This window comes from Vanacampus margaritifer, chromosome 5 (assembly GCF_051991255.1).
Source record: "Vanacampus margaritifer isolate UIUO_Vmar chromosome 5, RoL_Vmar_1.0, whole genome shotgun sequence".
NCBI classification, from domain to species: Eukaryota; Metazoa; Chordata; class Actinopteri; order Syngnathiformes; family Syngnathidae; genus Vanacampus; species Vanacampus margaritifer.
The window spans coordinates 20,912,698-20,934,849 of NC_135436.1; the positions used below are offsets into that span (position 1 = coordinate 20,912,698).

Sequence of the window (22,152 nt, forward strand, 5' to 3'; positions counted from 1 at the left end):
AAGTTTTTTGTGCTAACGTCAATTCAAGGCACAACTGTACAGTATATTGCTTACCTTATTTCAAGATTCTGTTTCTTTTGGTCTTATTGGATTTTGCTGGTCTACTTTTGGGGACGATTGGTATATAATATCAATGTTCCGTAATAACATTTTGCTGTTCTTTTTCTTAGGAATGTTTTGCTCTCAGCCAGGTCTTTCGCATCCCACAGGATCATGTGAAGCTGGATATTATTGTCCCACTGGATCCACCAGCAAAAACTCTTTCGAATATCAGGTGGTGTTTTTCTTCTCCATAAAATGTAACCTAGTGATCTAATAAGTTATATGCCCTGTCCCTCACTTAAAAAAAATGAATGATTGATATTTGCGTTCAATTTCCTTTGATATGAAAATCTGTGTCATCAGAAAAAAAAAACACATCCAATCTCTAGATATTATTTTCACTTTCCCCTGGGATGACCCTTTCCCTTTTCATATCATTACCGTTCTCCATTCACAATAGCAAATGAAATGTCAGATTTGTTTACAGCACATGAACAAATGGCAGTATTTTTGGAAAACTGGATTGTTTTTTTCCCCTTCCATTTGCACAACCTTGTATTCAAATCTAATTATGACTTTAGTCTCACAAAAAAATGTCATATTTCACTACATTACCTTTATAATACATCCATCATCAGGCATTTTCAGGAAGTGATGCTGGCAGTGGATATTATTCTGAATAAGTACAGCCATTCTGTGTGCTACAGTACATCAATACATTCTAAATTGCTTTTGCTCTTCTCAGAGTAATTCTACCAGAAGCCATCTTTGTCCGTCTGGCTACTATTGCCCCGTTGGAACGAAAAATCCAATTCCGTGCCCTGCAGGCTCTCTATCCATCTCCCGAGGTCTAAAGGGGGTTGAGGACTGTCCCCCTTGCCCCCCTGGACGGTTTTGTGATAGACCTGCAAGTACACAGCTCTCCGACGCTCTCCCATGTCATCCCGGGTAAACATCTCTTAAATGTTCTATTTTCTGCCCACTTTGTCACTGCCGGATGAATTTTGACACATTGTTTGGCCTTAATATATAATTTAGAGAGATTTTTAGAAATGTTTTTCTCACCTTTGTCAAAAGAGTAGGCAGTTGTTTGTCTCCTTTCTATTCTCTTGAAGATTGCAAATTATTTTCTGTCAAATGCGTATGTCACGCAAAGTGTTGGCCCTCTAACGTAAACAAATGTGACTAAGCCTACTTATAGTTACATGAAAGTATGATTACAAACAAATAAGATAACCAAAGCAAATATCTGCACCACTCTGGAAAGGCACTCAGTAGAACAAAGACCTGCACGGAAATTGAAAGAGCGTAATTCATAGGAAAAACAAATATTTTATGTTCCATGATGAGTATTCAAGTGTATGCCATGAAGAAAACACATTTCAAACCAAAAGCTAAGATACCATAAATGGATGGTCTGGTGTCTGTACAGGATTGTAACAAATTTGTTGCGGGACCGAATGGCCATATTATGAAATATGTATGTGTTTGTGTAGATTCTCGTTCGTCCACAATCAAAGTAAACCACAAACGTTGACTCAAGGCACTCTTTCTTGGTTTTGAAGATGTATGACCTTTTTTTTTCAAACGGCTGTTTAGTTCCCCCATTTATATCAGTGATGGGTGTGTCCCCTGGGGGTGGTCACATGGGGCTTGTTGTTGTTGCCTGGTGGTGAAATGGGTTGTTTGTGGCTAATTTACCTATGGAGTGAGACGGACGGTCTTTGGAGGAGATGTCAGGATGTTGTTGTAAACTGACGATAGTGAGGGTGTAACTCAACCGTATCTGATTAGAGAAGCCTTTCTAGTTCGACATATGGCTTCCTTCACACCTCTCTTAAACCAAGGGTCTTTTCTGTCCAGAATTTGTGCATTGAAATGTAATGCAAAGTGAATGTGGCTTCTTTTTAAGACGCAAATGAGTTGTTGGCTCTGAAACTGATGAAGTTAACCTCCGATGCTGTGCCTTGCGCTCGGTCTCTCCAATGTAGAGGTCACTGAGTGCCTTTCACTAAAAACCTGTGGATTCCAAACTGGGCCTTTGTCATATCGGCCAGGAGAAAAAGTGCCCCTATACCTGATTAGAAGGATAAAAACAGTAGGCAGAATGTGGTGGTAGGCTTCTGGGATGGGCTAAATTGCCAGTCAGTGCATTCGCTTGTCAAAAAGCACTCGTCACAGATCATATTAGAGGGAGTGATCTTGTAATTCAGTGTGACCAAATGTCCTCTTTTGCCCCGTATATGTCAACTTTTCTACATCTTGTCCGGGAATCTATGGGGGTTTTATAAATTTATGAAAAAGTCTGGTTTTCATCGTGCGGCAAACGCAAGGGGTGCGTGATATTATTGTTATACTGTTTATTAAAAAAGTATATATATACTGTATATATATAAAAAAATAAAAATAAAGAAAAAGGTAGGTTAGCATTACGTACCTCACTTCCTGAGCGTTCAAATAAGGTCCTGAGCTGTGTTGGTGACCCATAACTATGGCTCACTGGTAAAGCTCTGTGCTGTCAAACCGGAGGGCGTGGGTTTGTTCCCCATTCATCCCATTAAAAACAAAAACAAAAAACGCCAATGACGGGAGCAAAAAAGGTTGGGCTTACAACATTATGTCATTATTTACTCATTGTCAAGACTTCAAAAGAGAGTTATGATTTAGTTTTATTTTCTACCCAGACAGAGGAGGCATACGTTAAATATATCATAATGTATGGCTTCTTTGAGTAAACTTTGAGTATCATTTAAGTATCCCGAGGCTGTGCCAAATGTCCTTTTTTGTGGAAATGAAAATGCGGTCACCTTTAGAGTTAACTCCATAGTCACCCTAATGTAATGGCTGTGATTCAATCATATTGATTGATTTTATACTACCGTTCAAAAAGTGTCATATATTAGTTTGAACAGTAATTAGTGATAGCGGATCATAATTTGTTTACATTAAGCAGTTATCTGCGCCACCAACACAAAAGAGCAAACAATTTTGTTAACCGTGGAATTAGCACAACATGCTAACTAGCCTAATAGCTTCAAGTCATTGACACAAAAAAATGAAACAAATGAATATTGTTTCACTTTCATGGAGCGAGTTACTTTCTAGCCAAGACCACACATGGACGCAAGATCAGTGGTACAAGGCAGTCTCCAATTCCCCATGTCACATGCGCAGCTGATATATCGATCCGCCTGTTTTGATGTAGACCAAATTAACTGTTTAGAACAACTGTGGGATGGCGTGACATGTAAACTTAGAAGTCCCAGAGTGGGTAAAAATAACTGTTGCATAATTTTGTTTGAGCTACCATCGTGTTTCAAAATCCCTACAACAAACGATATTGTTACAAAATATTGGTTCATTTCCCTTTTTTTTTTCTTTTTTTTTTTACATGACCTATGTCGTCTCTGCTTCTGCAAGCAGGTATGTTTGCCTTGGCGGCAGTCCTAGTCCCGCCCCGTCTGACGGTTCCCATGGCTACCGTTGCCCTGCTGGCCACGGCTGTCCTTTTGGCTCAGCCAGAGCGCTGCCATGTGAGCCCGGCACTTACGGCCCGTCTTCCGGAGCCGCCGAGTGCGTTCTATGCCCCAGAGGGATGATGTGTTCCTCCCCAGCCACCTTGAAGCCTGCCATCTGCCCACTCGGTGAGCAGGAGTCAAGTATGAGTCAGATCATTAAATATTGTCTCTTGGCAGGTAAATCAACTCCATATCAATTCTGTAGGTCACTATTGTCCTGTTGGAACAGCCCTGCCTCAACCTTGCCCTTTAGGGACTTTCAACAATCAGACAGGCGCACACTCCCACTCTTTCTGCACAACCTGTCCTCCTGGATTATACTGCAGCGCATATGGAGCTTCATCACCACAAGGTGCTTAAATTAGCCCTGGCCCGTATTAGCAAATAACACATCCTATATTTGTACTATTCACACAGTCTATAAAAGAAATGGCAGATGTAATTGGAATGGATAGGGTGGTTTATATCATGCCTTTTGGACTGTGTCAAGGTTCTTGTTTGCAAGGCTATTTCTGCCAAAGTGGAGCCACGGGACCAACTCCTCAAAACTCTGATAACTTTCCAAAGAATGGGCCTTGCCCTGCAGGTCACTACTGCCCGGCAGGGTGCCTAACTCCAATTCCTTGCCCTCTTGGCAGCATCCGCAACAATACTGGTAATCAGAAACTTTCAGTTTGTCTTTATAGCCTAACCAGTATATTGATGTAAAATAAATTGACTGTTTTGATTGCAATGGAGTAATTTTTCCACTTTTATTGTTCTCCCATAGGTGGTGTGTCACTGGAGAGCTGTTTTACTTGTCCTGCAGGTCACTACTGCTCCGCCGAGGGTCAGGGCAGCCCAAGTGGGCCCTGTGCAGCCGGGTTCTACTGCCCTTTTGACTTCTCTTCAACCACTCCGTATGCCTTCCCTTGCCCCAAGGTATGGCAATAGTCAATTCATGGCACTTTCTACTGTCTACCCTTAGTTGTTGTTTTGTAATAGTACAGTGTTTCATTTTATTTTATTTCATATTAGAAGAATCCCATATTTAGTTTCAATTTACATACAAATTTTCTTATTGAGTGTCAAATCTGTGCCTGTTGGAAGTTTTAACAACCCTAAGTTAAGCAGATAAATAAACTGTCATATTAATTCATTGTTTATTTGCCTTTGTTTTAGTGTAAACCTAACCTATTAGACCAAAACATTTACATTAATAAATGTAATGCATATTCATCTTTCCATAGTTTGACTTTAGAAAGCCAGCATAGCCTCTATAATTGTTTGCCGTGTCGATGCATTTTTGCTCTAAAAAAAAAAATATATATATATAGATATATATATTAGGGGTGTTAGAAAAAATCAATTTGGCAATATATCGCGATATTACAGCGCACAATTCTCGAATCGATTCAATATGCGGCCGAATCGATTTTTAAACATCAATTTTTTATGGGAATATTCAACAAAACGTCTTACTTAGGGTTAGGGTTTACACATTAAGCATGGAATAATGTTATATTAATGGAACATTAAGCCTTAATATTTTATTTCAAACATGAAACAGACTGAAACCTGAATTTTAAGATAAATAAATACATTTTTATACAAATCTTACAGTGTACATGTACAAGTTTACTGATTAGCATTTTCTGAATTTGAGTTTAAAAAAATCGCAATAATCAATTTATAGATTCGTATCAGGATTAATCATATCGAATCGCGACCTATGAATCGGGATTTGAATCGAAGGTACTAGGCAATTCACACCCCTAATATATATATATATATATATATATATATATATATATAAATAAGGTTGTTGTGGCCAGCCTTAAACTTATCCAGGTTTACTGCTCATGATAGGGAAGCATATGCTTTGTATTCCATAGTCATCTTGGCTCTGAAACAGCATCAGTTAATCATCTGAATAAGCTATTTCTGTCAAAAGTGCAATTTTGTTTATTCACACTATTTACGGCCTGTTTTGAATGCCATGTATGGTTTTCCCCAAGGGCCACTTCTGCCCACAAGGCTCTGGCCAAGCCCTGCCATGTCCCAGAGGAGAATACCAACCAAATCCAGGCTCAGACAACTGCATCCCCTGTCGACCTGGCTTCTTTTGTGAGGAGGCCATTGTAGGAGAGCCTCAAATCTGCCCACCGCATTCATTCTGCCCAGCAGGTAAATTAAAAGCCCTGTTGTGAATGTGCAGAAAGGCAGAACCTCATTTTGAGTGAAGATGCTAATTACCACGTTATTATTCTTAATGACTCATTTCTTTTCAGGTACCATGGTGCCTCAATCATGCCCTAATGGGTCATACAGTGATCCAAACAAGGAAGGACTGCAAGAGGCCCAAGAGTGTTTACCTTGTCCCCCAGGAAGGTTCTGCAGGTAAATAACAAAAATAAATGCTAGTACAGCTCATGCATGACAGCATATTGCACGCCCAGGCAGTCAGCTGTGTGTGCGTGCACCCGTCACACTCACATGAAACGACCTCCTGTCAGGTGGCCCGTGCTCGTTGGCAAGATATGAGCACAGATGCACTGTTAGTACGCATGCAAGGACATACCTGCTCAGAGGGAAATAATCATGTTTCTGCTTTGCTTACACTCACTGCCAGCACAATGTGGACATACTGCCTCCCCCCATAGCCAATTTAACGCCATATTAGTATGCACGCCTGTAATAAGTTGAGCACGGGAGGTGGAAATGGTGAGAATAAAAAATAAATAAATCACGTTGTTGGAATGATACATGTGTTTGTTGATAATTTTCCTGCCCATGTAGTCTATTCCGTGCAGCAACCATTGTGCCACAGGACTTTTATTGTGTGAGGGCTCAAATTATCCATTTTAATTGGTCAAGAAGTTATCATTTTAATTAACATTATTAACTTTTCAAGAATGACTGCCATTAAAAAAATCTATAAAAAAAAAAAGACTCATAGATGTTGAAATTATCTCTGTGTCTTTATTCGATTTAAATTTAGATCATGTACATTTGAGTAAAATGTGAGATCATCATTATACCACTATACCACTTTTTTTTTAGACCGATATCAGTACGAGTACTCAACTCTCTCTAATCACCGATACCAAGTACCAGTACTTCTAGTACTTTTATACATAAAAAAAACAAAAAAAAAACAATGACAGATCATTTTAAAGAAATACTTATATATACCCAAATAGCAGTTTCCTTAAAATTGCATGAAATTAATAGCAATTTTCTATTCTTCTGTTTGCTAATTTCTAGTTTATCATCGAAACACGGCCACAATAGCAGCTGATACTGGTATCGACAGAGTAACGATATCAGCCCGATACCAATAACTAGTAACGGTACTTGCCGTCCCTACTTTTTTAGTAGTTATAATGTAAAATATGGGTTTTGGCTCACTCCAAAGCTGGGAATCACAAGTCTGTGGAGAAGATTATTGGGATCTCATCCAAGCGTAAATGTTTGGAATTAGTTTTCTTGCTGGAACAGAAAATGACTTTAACCAAACTTTTTGCACAAAGTTGCCATCATCCATTTATCTATAATGCTTTGGTAAGATAAGGAACTGCTATTAAAATTGACCTAAGGGACTTATTAGTACAACCCATGTTTCATTATTGTCCCAAAATAATTGATCTTTATCAACTTGAGTTCACCAACCTTTTTGAATCTGGGAGCTTCATGAGTGCTGATTATTGTGAAAGGTTATCAGTTTGTTACACACCCCTAAAAATAATAATAATAATAAGGATTACCTTTAATTATGTTTTTTTTTTTTATAATTAACTATATCCATCTATTTGAATAACAAACATGAATCATGTTAATAATTTATCACATTTATCAACAATGATTATAGGTAGGAAAGAGATAAGTATCAATATACAACACTATGTTTTTATAAAGTGTGTACATTTACAAATAATAAAATTGCTGAGAAATCGTAATGTCTCATCATTGGTGAGCTATTTTTAAGACAGGCCCGCAGGCTGCCCATGTGGTGACTCTTGATATACCGTTTGTATTTCTGCATGTTCTTCCTTCCAACAGAGCTGGTAGGATACAAGGCGTGTGTGCTGCAGGGTATCTTTGTGTTTCTGGGAGTGCAGATTTCACCCCTCAGGGATTATTACCTGACCTGACCCAGTGTCAGTGGGGCGTGCAGTGTGCTGGGCCATGTCCACCAGGTACAACTTCAATTGATAAAATAAAAAATAAGGCTTTGGCTTTGAAATATGAATACTTGACACAAACATACAGCCTGTGGATCAGAACCATCCCGTCTAATCTGGCCCGTGAGGAAAGAATCAAAACTGTCCTATTTCAATAAAATGAACTGCTGTTGCTAATTTTGTCCACTGGAGGGTGCACTGACGACCATTTAAATCACATTTTGAAATTTGGCTGTTACTCAGGATTTGATGCTAAAATTTTGCGCCCTTTTTTGTCAATAAATTTCACATTGAATAAAATGGTAATAAAAATAAATATTGCCAGAATGTACTTGGAATTATTTGCACCAAAAAAAAAAAAAATAAATATTGTGACGATTTGAGATTAAATTTGGGTAAACGTGGCCCATGAACTACAATGATTTTGACACCCCTGTTTTAGATTCTCGAGTTATAGATCCTGTAAAGTGAATACAGAGATTTGCCTCTAAATCCATTTTGCATGTTGGAAAATAATTGCTAAAAACGTGCAGACAGAACTTGATTACGGTGATGTAACCTTACACTGTTTTTCACCACCTCAGTTTCACTGATTTTTGGGTGCGGCTAAAACACCGTCCAGTGATGCATTTGGGTGTCCGGCATGAGTCACCCCTCCCCTACTATTTAACATTTTGAGCGCCTTTGTTCGCATCAGTTGCGATCTGGTGCAAATGCGACTTACCTCGCATCAATTTCTTTTTAGGTCGTAGAAGTGACATTTTATTTGGGACATGGTTTCAACAGTACTAATATTCTCTATTAAGAGTAAGTTCTTAAAACCTTTTTTTTTTTTTTAGGATTTTACTGTCCTGAGGGCACCGGAAAGGCTGTGGTGTGTCCTGAAAACACCATCAGAAGTTACTCAGGCGGTGCCAGCGCACAGGACTGTTTAACATGTCCGCCTCGACACTGGTGCCAAGCTGGTATTTATGCTCATTATCAACCACAAAATATGTACAGTATGTGCTTTAAATTGCTAATAATGAAATGAGAGGGAATGCATGTAGTTGTTCAATAAACTTCCGCCATTAAAACTTTTTAATCCCTTTGCCTGGAAACCGACATAGCCTCTTGTTTGTCGTGCCGTGCTGTTAATTAGAGTCAGTCTGGAGCAGGATATGCGGCTGAAAATAATGGCAAAAAAATAACTGAAAGCCACCAGAGCACTGTTTGGGAATTATGACCAAGTCTTGGCTCTTCAAGGCAGTGCTTGCAAGTGATCAATGACATAATGAAATCAATTCTTCAACCCGGGTGCAAGGGATGTAACAAATGTGCAATGAAATAGTCTCCATCCATCATTAATCCATCCATCGAAAACCATTTACCCCCCTCTTTCCTAAAATTACAGCCTTGTGCTTGCTTACAGGAGAGCCAAGTCCTGGCCTGTGCCCCGCTGGTCATTATTGTAACGGTTTGCCAGGAGGTGACAGTAATGGATGGAGCGGGCCCAATCCTTGTCCTGTGTACACTTATCGAACCTCTCCCGGAGCAGGGAGTAAGAGGGACTGCCTTCCCTGCCCTCCCGGTTACCACTGCAACAGCACAGGTGCCGCACAAAGCATCTCAGACAATAAGCACTACTCTTCTCCTTGAAATGTTAATTAAAGTGGCGGTGGACTTATTCATAATGTTAATTAAAACGGCAAATGCAAAGTAGATACGTTGTGCAATATCTTATAATGAGGTGTAAAATATTGCATGGAGCTACGCCACAATGTGCTTCCCTTTTGCCCGACATTGCTCAAACACAATTCAAAGCAAACTGCCTTTCCGGGTTTTATTAATTTCAGTTTGTATGCACACTATTATACTCCCGCCTGAGCCTGTGGCGGAGATAAGAGTGGAGGAGTTGATGATTGAAGGAGCTGAATTTAAAAGCCATGTCACCTGAGGTGGCATTGATAATTGAGTGTTGGATTTGTAACAGAAAAAAATAAACCATATTGATATTATATCTGGTTCTTTACGTTTAGAAATGCTTGACTGATAGAGAACACGTCGTGTTTTTTGACAGCTCCTGTTTCTCATAAACGATTAAAGGGATACGGTAAATTCATAACATCATGTCATTTATAACTTTCTATCAGGGCTTGCAGATTATTCCAACTCTCCTTGCCCACCTGGATTCTGGTGCAGTGGGTCTGGAGCGCCCATCTTCTGCCCAGCGGGCACAAAGAGGATGCTTCCTGGTGCTGCTGAACCCAGTCAATGTGAGCCTTGTGCTGGGGGGACCTATTGCCCAGACCCCCAGGCTACGGGGAAGCCCAATGTGGAGGGCATCCCATGCAGGGACTCTTATGAATGCCCCACGGGTAGGTTTGGCCACACCTTCCATAATATTGCCATCTACTGCACAGTGTAACTACAAAATTATGATTTCTACAATTTGAAAATGCAGTTGTGGGTGAGATTAACTTGATGACAATGTGAAATGTTGCGATCCAGCCGTGTGTATGGAAATGCAATATCATTGGCGTGACAGGCTGTGATTTCTGTAGCTGTTTGGTGAGATATTGAAATTGTCAAACATTTGCATTGGCACTCAACATGCGGATGAGAAAATAACCGCCGGTGGTCGTACAGAATACAATACTGACAATACGGCATAACATCACTTGGAGTTGGTCTGTAGTGTCTCTCTCCCTCTCTCTTTCTCTATCGCTCTCTCCACCAATGTAGGGAATTTGAGTTTTTCCTTTAGATCAGGGATGTCTCTAATATTTGTCAACCGTCGGCTTGTGAAGTCCTTTGAGGCTCTTGTGATTAAGAGCTATGCAAATAAAGTTGGCTAGACTTGACTTGAACGACATATCGGGTATATGTGTCCCCCTGCGCAGATGCCAACTTTGGAGCTGGCATCAAGGCAGAGGGGTTTGATTCGACTTCGCCGGGGTGCCGGGCTTCAAAGCCGCTCGGTGCCAACATTTCATCTTTAGAGAAACATATTAACATATTATAGAGCGGGCTAAGACGTCGTGCGCTTTTGAGTCTCTGGGGATACACTGATTGACTGTGTGAAAACTTATGGAAAAAAGGTTCCAATTACCATAGGAGCAAGTTTCCGAGATTCAGACTCAGAACTATGAAGCAGATCTTTATTTTGAAAATGATGTTTTTCAGTACAGACGCTCCCCAACTTACGAACGAGTTACGTTCCGAGCGATCGTTCGTAAGGTGAATTTGTTCGTAAGTTGCTTCAGTGCTATATTTTGTGTTATAATTTATGTTTAAAGAGAATACGTACAGTACTGTACTACGTATGTTAGAGAGAGAGAGCGAGAGACACACACAGTATGTACATGTACGTAATAAGATAAATAAAATGAAGTTGAACTTACTTTTGGAAGATGTACTCGATGCTTAAGGATTTGATGGAGGAGGAGGAGGAGGAAGAGGAGGATTTTATATCATGAGAGGTTCTTCGTCGTCGCTGGAATGGGCTTCAAAAGTTACTTCCTCCTCCGTAACTTCAATGTAGGAAGAAGTTGAGGGTCGAGGAGAAGAAGATGAGGGTTGATGAGTATCTTCCTTGGAGGATTTACTAGAAGCTGGCCGAAAGAAGCGATCTAACGACGATTGCACAGTTTTCTTCTTTTTTCATCATAAATGATGCGGTAGCACTGTATGGCATCATTCAATTGATTTGCAACCTTTGTGCAACGTTCAATATTTGGGTCTTGCTGCTCGAAGAGTGCGATGGCTTTATCTATGAGCGACAGGCGTTTCTTCTTCTTCCTCCTCCTCGACACGTTGCTGAGCCTCCAATGCTGGGTGAGCTCTCACAGCGCCAAGCGTCGGTATTAGCGGCGCAAAGAAGCACTACAGTACTCGGAAAAAGGTGCGCAATACAAAATCTAACTTACAGCATCTCTTTGCGAACATTTTTTGACATGCGCGCAGACATGTTCGTATGTACCGTTGTTCGTAATTCGAATGTTCGTAAGTAGGGGAGCGTCTGTAAATCGTTTTTGCTCACTCTTCAGGTTCTGCCTCAGAGAAGTTGTGCCGATCTGGCTCATACTGTGGACCGCAGACTGCTGAGCCTCAAATCTGTCCAGCAGGTTACGTTTGCACAGCAGGGTCACGGTCCTACAATCTCCCTGATCAACAGTGAGTGCGCTAACCTTTCAATACCCAAATATATCCTTTTTTCTTGGCAAAGGAAGCATGTTTTTTTTTTTTAAAGGTGATTCAGATAAAGAGGGGCTTACTAGAGTTGAACTGACTTTGCAGTGGATGGATAAAAAAAAAAAAGTTTTACAAATAACCTTGTTGCCGCCCTCCACAGCTGTCCATTTCCCTTCTACTGCCCAGCCAACAGCTCTTCAATGAAGTCTTGCGATGGAGGCTCAAAGCCTGTCAACACCAGCGGGCTTAGAGGATCCAAAAAGTGCTGTTGCAGTGTATGCGAGGGTGGCACCTATCGACCCTACCTATCAACTGTCTTCAAATGCCTGTCATGCCCTCCAGGATACTTTTGCCCACCAGGTGTGCACATCCAAATAAAGGACATAGTCAATGTCACTGGTGTTAGTATATAGGGGAGGGGTGGGGGGTGTCAAGCCATCCTCTTTGGATAAGGGTTGGACAGTTTGCTCTATTTTTCCTTATTGAAAAATAATGGTGTAACGTGGTTGTCCATATTGCACTTCCTGTTCCCATCATAAAGCTGTCAATTGTTTTCATGACATATACTGTAGGCACAGACGACTACAAGAGCAACTCTTGCCCTCGGGGTTATGTATGTCCATCTGGATCCACTCGGCCGACACCTTGCCTCCCTGGTGCATTTGGCAACCTGACCAAGGCTCAGACACTCACAGATTGTCACCCATGTCCGGCTGACACCTTCAACCACCTTCATGCCCAGAGGGCTTGCTTCCCTTGTGGCAGCTCCTCCACTTCGCCACCAGGTAATTTTTTTAACCATCCATAACTACATTCCATATCGCGGTAAACTCGTAAAATGCTGCAAAAAATGTCATGTTTGCGAGACACACTAAATGGAGAAGATAATGGGGACACTTTGCCATTACAAGTAGAGAATTGGCGCTCTTTTGCAGCTGTCCGTAACAATTTGTCACTTCAGAGAGGGTCCATTTGGCAATATCCATTCTAGTTAATTCTTCAAGTGTTTGAACTCAGTCGACCATGCTTTTAAGGACATTGCTTTGTCAGTGCCTTCCACAAACTGCTCGATTTAGGATGGACTACTTTCTTTAGCCAAATAACAGACACTTCATGGTTTGAGAGTTGGATAAATGTGTTAAGTAGAACTTGTCAATACGGGGGCTTTAGGACCCAGATGCGGGAAGGCAGAGCGAGGAGGCAGAGGTGTAGTCCACAAGAAGGATTTAATTTCTATTCAAAAAAAGATCTTCAAAAGTACAAAATAAAACTGATCTAACAAAACATAAAGCAAAACATGGCGAAACAACTTAGGAAAAACTAACAGCATGACAAGGTAAATGACGAGTGGGCAAAACCGGGCAGCATGACGTGGAGGAAAAGACAAACAACAACAGCAACAATAATGAACCGACACAGACAGGGGGGAGACAACTGACTAAATACACCAACACTAATGACATAACAAGACACACCTGGCTGAGGGCACTGATTGGATGACACATGAGGGTAATTGGGGAAAGGTGGACACAATCAGGGTTGAGAAAGACACCGAACAAGAAAGGCAAGTGACCTGAAACGAGAGGAGTCAGACTTTTCACAATAAAACAGGAAATGACAAGACAAGGGGAAAACACAAGGAAAACAGAAGCTAAACATGACAGGGAGTAAACAAGACTGAAAATAAACATGACAGAACTTTTTTATCAGTGTCCTTATTATTATTATTTAATTGACTGTGGAAAATTAAGGGGTTCTACTTGCTTATAATAAAGTGAGGGAGGGAAGGTTTCATATATGGCCTTTTCCAATAAAGCAGTTTCTCAAATAGGGGGACAGAGTAATGCCATGTTTTGTTTGTTGCGATACTAGAATAAAGTGTAATTGCACATCCACTCCAATAGGTGGCAGTAGCGCTCTAATTGTCAGAAAGTGCGCGTGGAGTATTAGCTCATCTGCAGAGACGTACTTACAACAATTAAATAGACAAATGATATTAGGCAGAGAGTTGGGGGAGGGGTTCTGGGGGCACGAAATATTTTCTGTTTCCTTAATAATAATAAAAAGATAAGCACTGCAATAAAGGTACCCGATAACAAGTTTTCATTTATTGTTGCAACCGTCCAATAGACAATATGTCACATTTGTGTAGGTTCTTCTTCTTGTACCTGCACTGGCAAAAATCGCTCTTTTCAGCGCTCAGATGGTGCATGCTTGTGCAGAACTGGTTTCATTTTTTATAACGAGTTGGACTTCAAAAGCTCTACTTCTGACAGTGCGCTGGACTGCCAGCCTGAGGTCAGTAGTATTCCTGTTACAGATACTGAAAGCAAGTCAGAGGCACAATACCATGTGGCTATCATATACAGTATTCATGTGTGTTTGTGTTTTAGCTGTATAAGAGGTGCGCTCCAGAGCAGGTTAGGCTGGCGGCATCCAGAGAGTGTGTATCACCTTCCTTATACTCTTGTAATGTGACCTGTGGACCGCATGGAGGGAATCTGGATGTGGAGATGGGCATGTGAATATCACTCTTGCTTTTCGTTTGTTTTTATTTGACTCCATAGTCTGTAAACTGGTTATTTACATGAAAATGTTGTAAATGCTACTGCTACCTTATCCTGATTCCCCAGCTGCCACTGCCAGCGATACGTGTCTGCCGAGGAGCTGTGTGACACTTCCTGCCTCTCCAAAATGCCTCAACTCTCGGCCCATTTCTCTCCAGATGGACATTTGCTCCTCAGCATCAAAGAAAAAGGCAGTACAGTCTGGGCCCAAGTAAGACTTTAAGCTACCCCTTGTGAGGATAATGCTGTAATTACCAAGGATGGAAATGCTTGTGAAAGTTTGTCTGTGCGTCCATGTGTGTGTGTGTCAGAAGGATTATGCAAAAAGTGCAAAACCAATTTCCCTGAAACGGTTTACCACAGATGTCAATACGCTCCCTCCCAGCTCATCATATTCAGGTGGGATCGCTCACGCCCTCTCAAGTTCTGTCAAGGCTTTCTACTGATAAAATATGGAGGCTGGGAAGCTTTAGGGGAAATTTGTGGCCCGGCAAAGTAGACTGAAGCTCTGCTGCCTTGGCCTGGCTCCAGAGTTAGCACGCTAGGGCACGTGTATACTGTCGCTCAATAAATATTCAATCATATTAGTTTTCAGTCAACAATTAATTCACTAACCCATCTCTTTCACCCAAACATGCAAAGGAGTGTGTTATTCCCTCCCGCTCATGCAAATTGAGCATGTTTAATGATAACACTCACTCATTAACCATTATCAACAAAATCTAGCGAGCATTGTGGGCAAATGAAACAATTGTCTTTCGAGGAGTTGCAGGTAGCTAATATGAAAGAGGTGTAAAAATATGCTTCCCATGAGTGAGTGAGTGACCGCTTCCAAGTTATGTTGCACCATATTACCTTTTGGCGTGTTTTGTTGGCAAGGGCACCATTTTGACCTACTGCAAATGCAACAGGGAAAAGTGGATTTAAAAAAAAAAAAAAAATTTTAATTATACACTTTTATTTGGATCCTCACTCACCAAAAGGGAATGGGTACTTGCTTAGCACATATGCTACCCATTCACAAGTTTTGGGGGAAATTGGTTGTGGACTTTTTAGTTTTTGTGCATACATTTAAAAAAAATATATATATATATATATATATATATATATATATATATATATAATGAATAACATTCCTTGTGCCCTTATGCTTTTAATGTTTTACCAGGTTGGCCTTGGTACAATTTACTGATTGACACATACATTTGTTAATTGCATCCTTTATGGTAATATAATATATTGTATTACGTAGTGGACCTTTGTGTTTGATAGTGTAACCTTGAATTTACTTTGGATTTGTGTGTTAGACAGTTTTGATTTAAGGGTGAATTTTGTGGCTGTTCAGTCTTTGAATAAAACATGAAAAAAAAAAACTCACAGCTGGCCAATCTGCTCACAATGAAATTATTAATTTACTGTAATTGGATTTTTATGTTTCAAAGCTGTCCTTGCTTTTACAATTTTCAAGACACCCAAACAAGAAGACGCCCGGTCACTTTTATAAGTGAAAGTTTATTAGTTTTTCTTCACTTAGTTTTTCTTTATTAGTTTTTCTTCACTTCATGATGTTCAGTCTTGCAGTTGTTGTTCTCACTAGATCATTTTTTTTCTCCAGACTTTAGTGGATGTTTTAGGACCAGAGCCCCATGCAAAGAATATTGGCAAAATCCATTTGGTTCAGTTTGACTCTCAAGGAGTGTTTGGTTGGATTCCCAAACAAATAGAGGACGTTGAAATGTTTCTTTCTGGTGATTTGACTTTCTGATATCAATAAGCTTTTCTCAATGTAATATCTTTTTTTTTTTTTAAGATAAGAAACCTTTTCTGAGACTGATTTGATTTATCTCTTCTCAGAATCAGTAGATGTCTTAGCTCCCACACAAAGAAATCGGAGAACCACAGGAGGTCATGAGGAAGACTTGCCTGTCCTTCCCCGTATTCCAAACCCACTTGCCTGTCTGTCCACTGGTGACATGCTAATTTTCCATCTAACCATTAACCACACAGGTACACAATCCGCTTTCATTGTATGTTCGTTTTTTTTAGTGTTGACTACTAATCATTTTGTACCAATAAGATCGCAGTCTCAGCCACTTCCCATTCTATGAGAAAGACCACTTGTTCAACAGTAACCCCAGCTGGGATTTTGGGGTCTTCAGACGTGTGCAAACACTTATCAAGCAGTCCAATCTGAATAACACCTGGTGAGGCCCTGCAGAAATAACTTCCAAGTGCAGTTCTTAAACTTTTAGGGGAATATTCTGTTTGATCTCCTGTCAGGTTTGCCCATGCTTTTTTGGAAACGGGGAAATATGTATTCCTGGACAGCGCTGTCCCAGATTGGGGTTTAGTAGTAGTGGTGAGTGAGGATGGGACACATTGTGACCCGCGGGCCTCGGCCTTTCAGGCTATGACCCCATCACAGCTTGTCAGGCATGGAGTCATCAAGCACCACCAACTAAACCTTCTACCAGATTGGGCAACGATTGCAGGTTAGTATCCTGCTGTTTGTGCTTCATTTAGTCACGTAATAGAACAAAGGGGTGTTCAGTCACCCGTTCAATGTAAAAGCTGCTACCAAAAATCTGCCATTTCAGGAATATTTAATCAATTAATAAACTTTTTTTGTTTTTAATGGTGGGGATGGATGGATACTCTAGATAGATAGTAAATCATGATTCAGACAGATTTCTGGACAATATTTAAGAGAAATTGGCCTTTAAATCTTCTAGAATACATAAAATATTTCTTTTCTTTGTACAAAGTAACAATTTTGGAAACAGCTCTTGTTGCTGGCTCCATAAAGTGATGCAATGCTAACTGTGTTCAGGCCTCCTGAGTCTGCTTTTAGTGTTCGTGGTGGCCGTGACCACAGTACTTGTGGTTCTCTGGCCCGGCAATGCCAAGCTGGTCTCCCATTGGAGGACAAAGCCCAGTTGGCGCAGCCTTGGAGACCCCCCACGTCCTTTAGAGTGTCCATGCAGTGGAGACAGGTACAGTATGCAGGGATTATTAAATTGTCAAAACCCTGCCTCTGCCTTTTTTAACCACTACAAAAACATGTAAGAAAGCGTTTAATTCTCTATTATCTCTTTGACTGCCAAAAACGTTAAAAAACGTTTAGTAAAATCCTATGGAGGAGTGCCAAAGACGTTAAAAGACGTTTGTTTTCAAAACAGAGGTGAAACTAACCATATTCTATTGTTGATTACTGAAAAACGAAATAAGGTAGAAACAAACTTTTTTTTCTGATGAAAGATGAGAGTCCAACTTTCATTTGGTAGTATGTGTGTTTCCATAGTCCAAACACATCATTTTCTGTGGGCCTTGAAAGATCAGTCAAAAATGCTTAAATCGGCTGGCACCCACGGCATCCCTTTTCTGAAAACGTCTGGCAGTCAAAGAGTTAATATGGTTTTTGTTTGTGTCTCTCGTAGCTTATGTGGCTCTCCAGGCAGTAGAGGTGTAGGAGAGGGAGCCGAGGCTGAGGAGTCCACTATCTCTAAAGGCGGTAAGCTCATTTTTTAAATGAGTGTAGGCGGAATGTGTTGAATGCTGAGTTGGATAATGGAACTTGAAGATAAATTTGTGACAAATATTGGCACACAGACCGCATTTGTAACCGTCTCTGAACAATGTCAAACATTATTATCCTATAAAAACACATCTTATGATTAATGCTGCTAAGGCCTCGCTTAGATAATATGTGAAACATATCGACTGAGAAGTAATCTACTATCTATTCTACGGGGACCAGATTTCTCAAATTTAAGAACCAAGAAACTACAATTTCGTTATACCATTGGAAATATGCCGCAAGAAACGCTCAGCTTGAGTTAGGTCTGACTGGCAAGTGGCAACTGCAGCGTTATGCTAGAAGGACTACATTTCCCATGATTCATAGACATGTAAGCAGGAAGTAGTTCTGATAAAAACACGCATGAATCGCTATGACAACTGTGTGATTGACATATACTTGGCACAAACAATTGGCTTGTTGACTAGACTAAAAAGATAAAATAAAAATAATTAAAAAGCAGGGATACCGGGACAATTAGACTCAAAACTGACTCTGTCCCATTTAAAACAAGATGTCTGATTGGGCTTCTTTTATTTATTTACGCCATATAAGCCTTTCTTCTTTAAAAAAAATAAAATAAAAATAAAATCAGCTTTATAAGCCATTTTTTGACTTATTTAGTTTTGTTTTGTGTTCTTTAATTGTATTCTTAAAGGGGGAGTTTGCAATGCTAAAACTGCAAGATTTGAATTTGAACGTAGCCTCACATAAATAGTTAGCCTATCTGCTGTATGAAGATAGCAGCAATATGTATTTGTTTTCAAAGTGAGGCCGGAAACTTTTTTTTTTTGGGGGGGGGATTGCAAACTGCCCCTTTAACTATAGATGTTCACTATAGCGTGGCAACAACATTAACAAACGTAATGAAGGCCCCAAGACAGTATTAGTTCAGTAACCTCGTATCTACTATGTGCGAAAGCTTCAAGTCTCCTCACTGTGGTCTTTTGTATTATTCATGCAGCTTAATAGCGCATTTTAGTGTCCACTGGCTGCATTAAAAGTCCATAGAGCGTGACCAGGCAGTGTTTAAGAGCTTTCCCCTTTTTGATTGATGATAAAGAACAAAACGGCCGTTATCACATTGAACTGTAGTAGTATTTCTATCTTTCAGTTACCCTCTGTGATTTTAATTGTGGTAGTTAACATTCATTACATGTACCGCCTTGTGCTGTCTAACTTGAGAGTTATTATGGAGGCACAGATAAGGTGACGTTGAGTAACGATAAGCGCTGTTCCTATGTAGGAATTGTATCAGCGTGCTGCGATTTAGAGGAGTTCAATGTGAAGACGTTGTACGACAAACTGGAAGATCAAAACCTTCATGTGGCCTCGCAGCTGGCGCGACATCGCAAAGATACGCAGGAGTTTTACCGGAACATTAATCAACAGGTTGACACGCTACAGGTGAGATTTTATCATATGTCTCTTGAAAAACACTTTCATGTACATTTACAATGCATTATCTGGTGTTCTGAAATTATAACTTGTGTATTTTCTTTAAGAATGTATTTGAGAAAATGGACGGTAAAAAGCTGAATGTCCTAAAACAACTGCTGGCATCCCAGAATTCTGCGAGGGATAAATCATATTGTACTGTTAAAAAGATTAATGATGAAGGTAAAAAAATTCCAGTACTCTGATTTTACCTCTAATCATGAAAAATTAATTATACTGTATTTTCATGAATATATATATTTTAATTTTACAATGCCACATCGTTCATCTTACTAAACAGTTGATTATTATTATTATTATTATTATTATTATTATTATTATTATTATTATTATTATTATTCCATCCATCCATTTACTACCGTAAATTAATATTATTAAGTATGTATATATTTATTTATTTATTTATTTTACTATTATTGCCCAGTTGGCGAATCCCCAGCATTACTGGAAACTGTTCTCAGATCTGTGGAAGCACTTTTATGTAAGATGAACCAAGAGACTTGGCAGACCCAGGATCAGCCTTTTCTTTCACACATCCATAGCCAGCCTCCTGATGCCATGGAACGTGAACGACAAGCTCAGACTAGTAACAACAATACTACTCTGGTACAATATCCCTTAGTTCAGTTGGTACCATATAACTTCACTAAATTCATTTATGAAAGTATTAATTCCAAATGTTCATCTCTAGGTTCAGTCTATCGATTTGACCCAAACAGAAGCACTTCCCCAAAATGCAAGTAAGGAACAAACCTTCAAAGTAATTGATTAGTTTATTATTTAAAATGCTCGTCAAAAGCTCCTTTTCATGCTAATTTTGTGTTGTAATATTGTGTGAGAAACATAATTAGTCGCAACGAGTGGGAAACTGCAGTGTACTCTCAAAACAGTTGTAGCTTTTGAACAAGTACACCTCTGAAGTCCCACAAAGCACAGTTAATGAAGCATTTGATTGCAACAGTTTGACCCTGAAAATGACTACAGTATTTCTAATATATCAAATAGGAGAAAAGGTTTAGAAATCAGAATAAATCACATTTTTTTCCCTTTTGACCTTAGAAGTAGTGCACTGTCATTTTTTATTGAAAAATACAAATTAATACAGTGAGATATAAATTATTTATTTAATACATAAACCTTTTTTTTTTTAAACTTTGATTTACAATTTTCAAGGCATCACTGAACGCCCAATTATAAAATACAAGTGTAAAAACTTTACACACAAATTAAAAACATTTTAGAAATATGAAAAAGAAAATTGTATTCAGTGGCAGAATGTGAGATTTGTCTTTTCTGTTTGTGTAATTGTTATGGCAGTGCTCTGTGTGCTTTAATGCTTAGTTTTTGTTTTTAGATTCTATTACTGTAAATTCCTGACAACATCTCTTTCTTCCTCTTAGTCCATTCACAGAGGACAGCTCCATTTCTCAGTGATGTGGATTTATCCAAGCTAGTCAGCATATCTCCATTGTATAAGACCCTGCAAGAGATCCATCAATCCCTTCAGAATCTCACCCTGGCTGATCCCAGTCTGCCTCTCCCCAATGGTAAACAAACACGAAAAAAAACAAAAAAAAAACATCCCCCTGTTAAAATCACTAAAGCCAACCAAACAGTTCACAACAACCCCAAATAAACTATGTTTTCCCGTGTTCTCACAGTGATCTGTAATTCATCCCAAGAGAACCCTGAAGTGCACCTCATTCCAACCGCGCTGGACAGCCTCTCGCCTCAGCACTCCGCTGTTTTCTTATTTGGCTGCCGGGTGATGGAGCTGCTTGAGAAAAGCCTCTTGTTCCCCTCCTCTGTGCTCTTGATGCTGGCCAAGTCTCTCCCACTTTTGCCACCGTGCTCTGATAACAACCTGCTGGCACATCTCAGGGGGGACTTTTATTTTGACGCCAGCCATCAAGTTCTTTATCTGTCCGAGGCTAAGCTAGAGCACGTGGGACATTTTGTCGCCACCATTCTTCAATCTATGGCTCACATAGCGTCAGGTGATTGTAAAGGTAACGCCGTGGTGTCTGAAAATTCATTTTTGGAACCAATTTAACCACATTTCTCTATTTATTTCTACTTGTACTTGTGCCTCATTTTCTGATTCAGTATATTTTTAATCCAGGAAACAACGCCCGGGGCTTCATGCAGGGGCTTCATGATGCTATCTCAGCTTTGAGTCTCCAACTATTCAGCGTGTCTTTCAAACAGAATGCAGCAGAGGTGCGTGGTTGGCCTTTCATTGTCATGGCTGATATTCATATAGCATCATTTGATTGAATCTCTCTGGCCCCAGGGTGCACTGAGTGAGGAATTTATCAACATCAGAGTTCCCAAAGGAGCGCACTTCACATTAGACGCAAGGTGAGCAACAAAAAAAAAGTTGAGTCGAGCTATTACGTAGTGCAGAAATAACATGAAGAGTTTTTCCCTTTCAGACTGGAAAAGTACAAGCATTCTATGTTAGAGCAGCTCTTTGCAAATCTGTCACAAAGTACAACTGAGGAAACTCAGACAGGTAAGAGCCTACATACAAAAGCAATTGTAGTGCAGTGGGGGAAAATAATCGATTTAAACTTAAAAAAAAAAATAAAACATTTAATCTTTAGCTCTTGAGGCTTTTATGACCACTTTAACAGTTATGTCGTTTTTTTTTT

At 39.8% G+C, this 22,152-nt stretch overlaps 1 protein-coding gene across 13 annotated transcripts in view; it reads left to right on the forward strand.

Moving 5' to 3' along the window:
- The window catches only part of LOC144052618 (uncharacterized), a 74,767-nt gene that overhangs the window by 47,629 nt on the left and 4,986 nt on the right, over positions 1 to 22,152 (forward strand). For 8 of the 13 annotated variants that reach the window (XR_013294260.1, XM_077566849.1, XM_077566850.1 and 5 more), the window contains exons 69-101: positions 171 to 274; positions 788 to 990; positions 3,466 to 3,686; positions 3,766 to 3,912; positions 4,051 to 4,215; positions 4,330 to 4,481; positions 5,558 to 5,726; positions 5,831 to 5,939; positions 7,602 to 7,738; positions 8,563 to 8,688; positions 9,135 to 9,314; positions 9,856 to 10,080; positions 11,752 to 11,878; positions 12,057 to 12,256; positions 12,469 to 12,681; positions 14,049 to 14,194; positions 14,290 to 14,417; positions 14,530 to 14,674; positions 16,079 to 16,211; positions 16,318 to 16,470; positions 16,541 to 16,667; positions 16,744 to 16,955; positions 17,294 to 17,456; positions 17,901 to 17,974; positions 19,287 to 19,447; positions 19,546 to 19,660; positions 19,923 to 20,104; positions 20,190 to 20,238; positions 20,899 to 21,045; positions 21,160 to 21,507; positions 21,621 to 21,718; positions 21,792 to 21,859; positions 21,934 to 22,013. Coding sequence is in view for 12 of the 13 variants with exons in the window: in XM_077566849.1 (XP_077422975.1) it covers positions 171 to 274; positions 788 to 990; positions 3,466 to 3,686; positions 3,766 to 3,912; positions 4,051 to 4,215; positions 4,330 to 4,481; positions 5,558 to 5,726; positions 5,831 to 5,939; positions 7,602 to 7,738; positions 8,563 to 8,688; positions 9,135 to 9,314; positions 9,856 to 10,080; positions 11,752 to 11,878; positions 12,057 to 12,256; positions 12,469 to 12,681; positions 14,049 to 14,194; positions 14,290 to 14,417; positions 14,530 to 14,674; positions 16,079 to 16,211; positions 16,318 to 16,470; positions 16,541 to 16,667; positions 16,744 to 16,955; positions 17,294 to 17,456; positions 17,901 to 17,974; positions 19,287 to 19,447; positions 19,546 to 19,660; positions 19,923 to 20,104; positions 20,190 to 20,238; positions 20,899 to 21,045; positions 21,160 to 21,507; positions 21,621 to 21,718; positions 21,792 to 21,859; positions 21,934 to 22,013 (5,007 nt within the window). In the remaining variant the exon portion in view is untranslated. Of the gene's footprint in view, positions 1 to 170; positions 275 to 787; positions 991 to 3,465; positions 3,687 to 3,765; positions 3,913 to 4,050; positions 4,216 to 4,329; positions 4,482 to 5,557; positions 5,727 to 5,830; positions 5,940 to 7,601; positions 7,739 to 8,562; positions 8,689 to 9,134; positions 9,315 to 9,855; positions 10,081 to 11,751; positions 11,879 to 12,056; positions 12,257 to 12,468; positions 12,682 to 14,048; positions 14,195 to 14,289; positions 14,418 to 14,529; positions 14,675 to 16,078; positions 16,212 to 16,317; positions 16,471 to 16,540; positions 16,668 to 16,743; positions 16,956 to 17,293; positions 17,457 to 17,900; positions 17,975 to 19,286; positions 19,448 to 19,545; positions 19,661 to 19,922; positions 20,105 to 20,189; positions 20,239 to 20,898; positions 21,046 to 21,159; positions 21,508 to 21,620; positions 21,719 to 21,791; positions 21,860 to 21,933; positions 22,014 to 22,152 lie in introns of those variants that run through there. The other 5 variants (XM_077566851.1, XM_077566852.1, XM_077566856.1 and 2 more) reach the window with 5 other exon arrangements.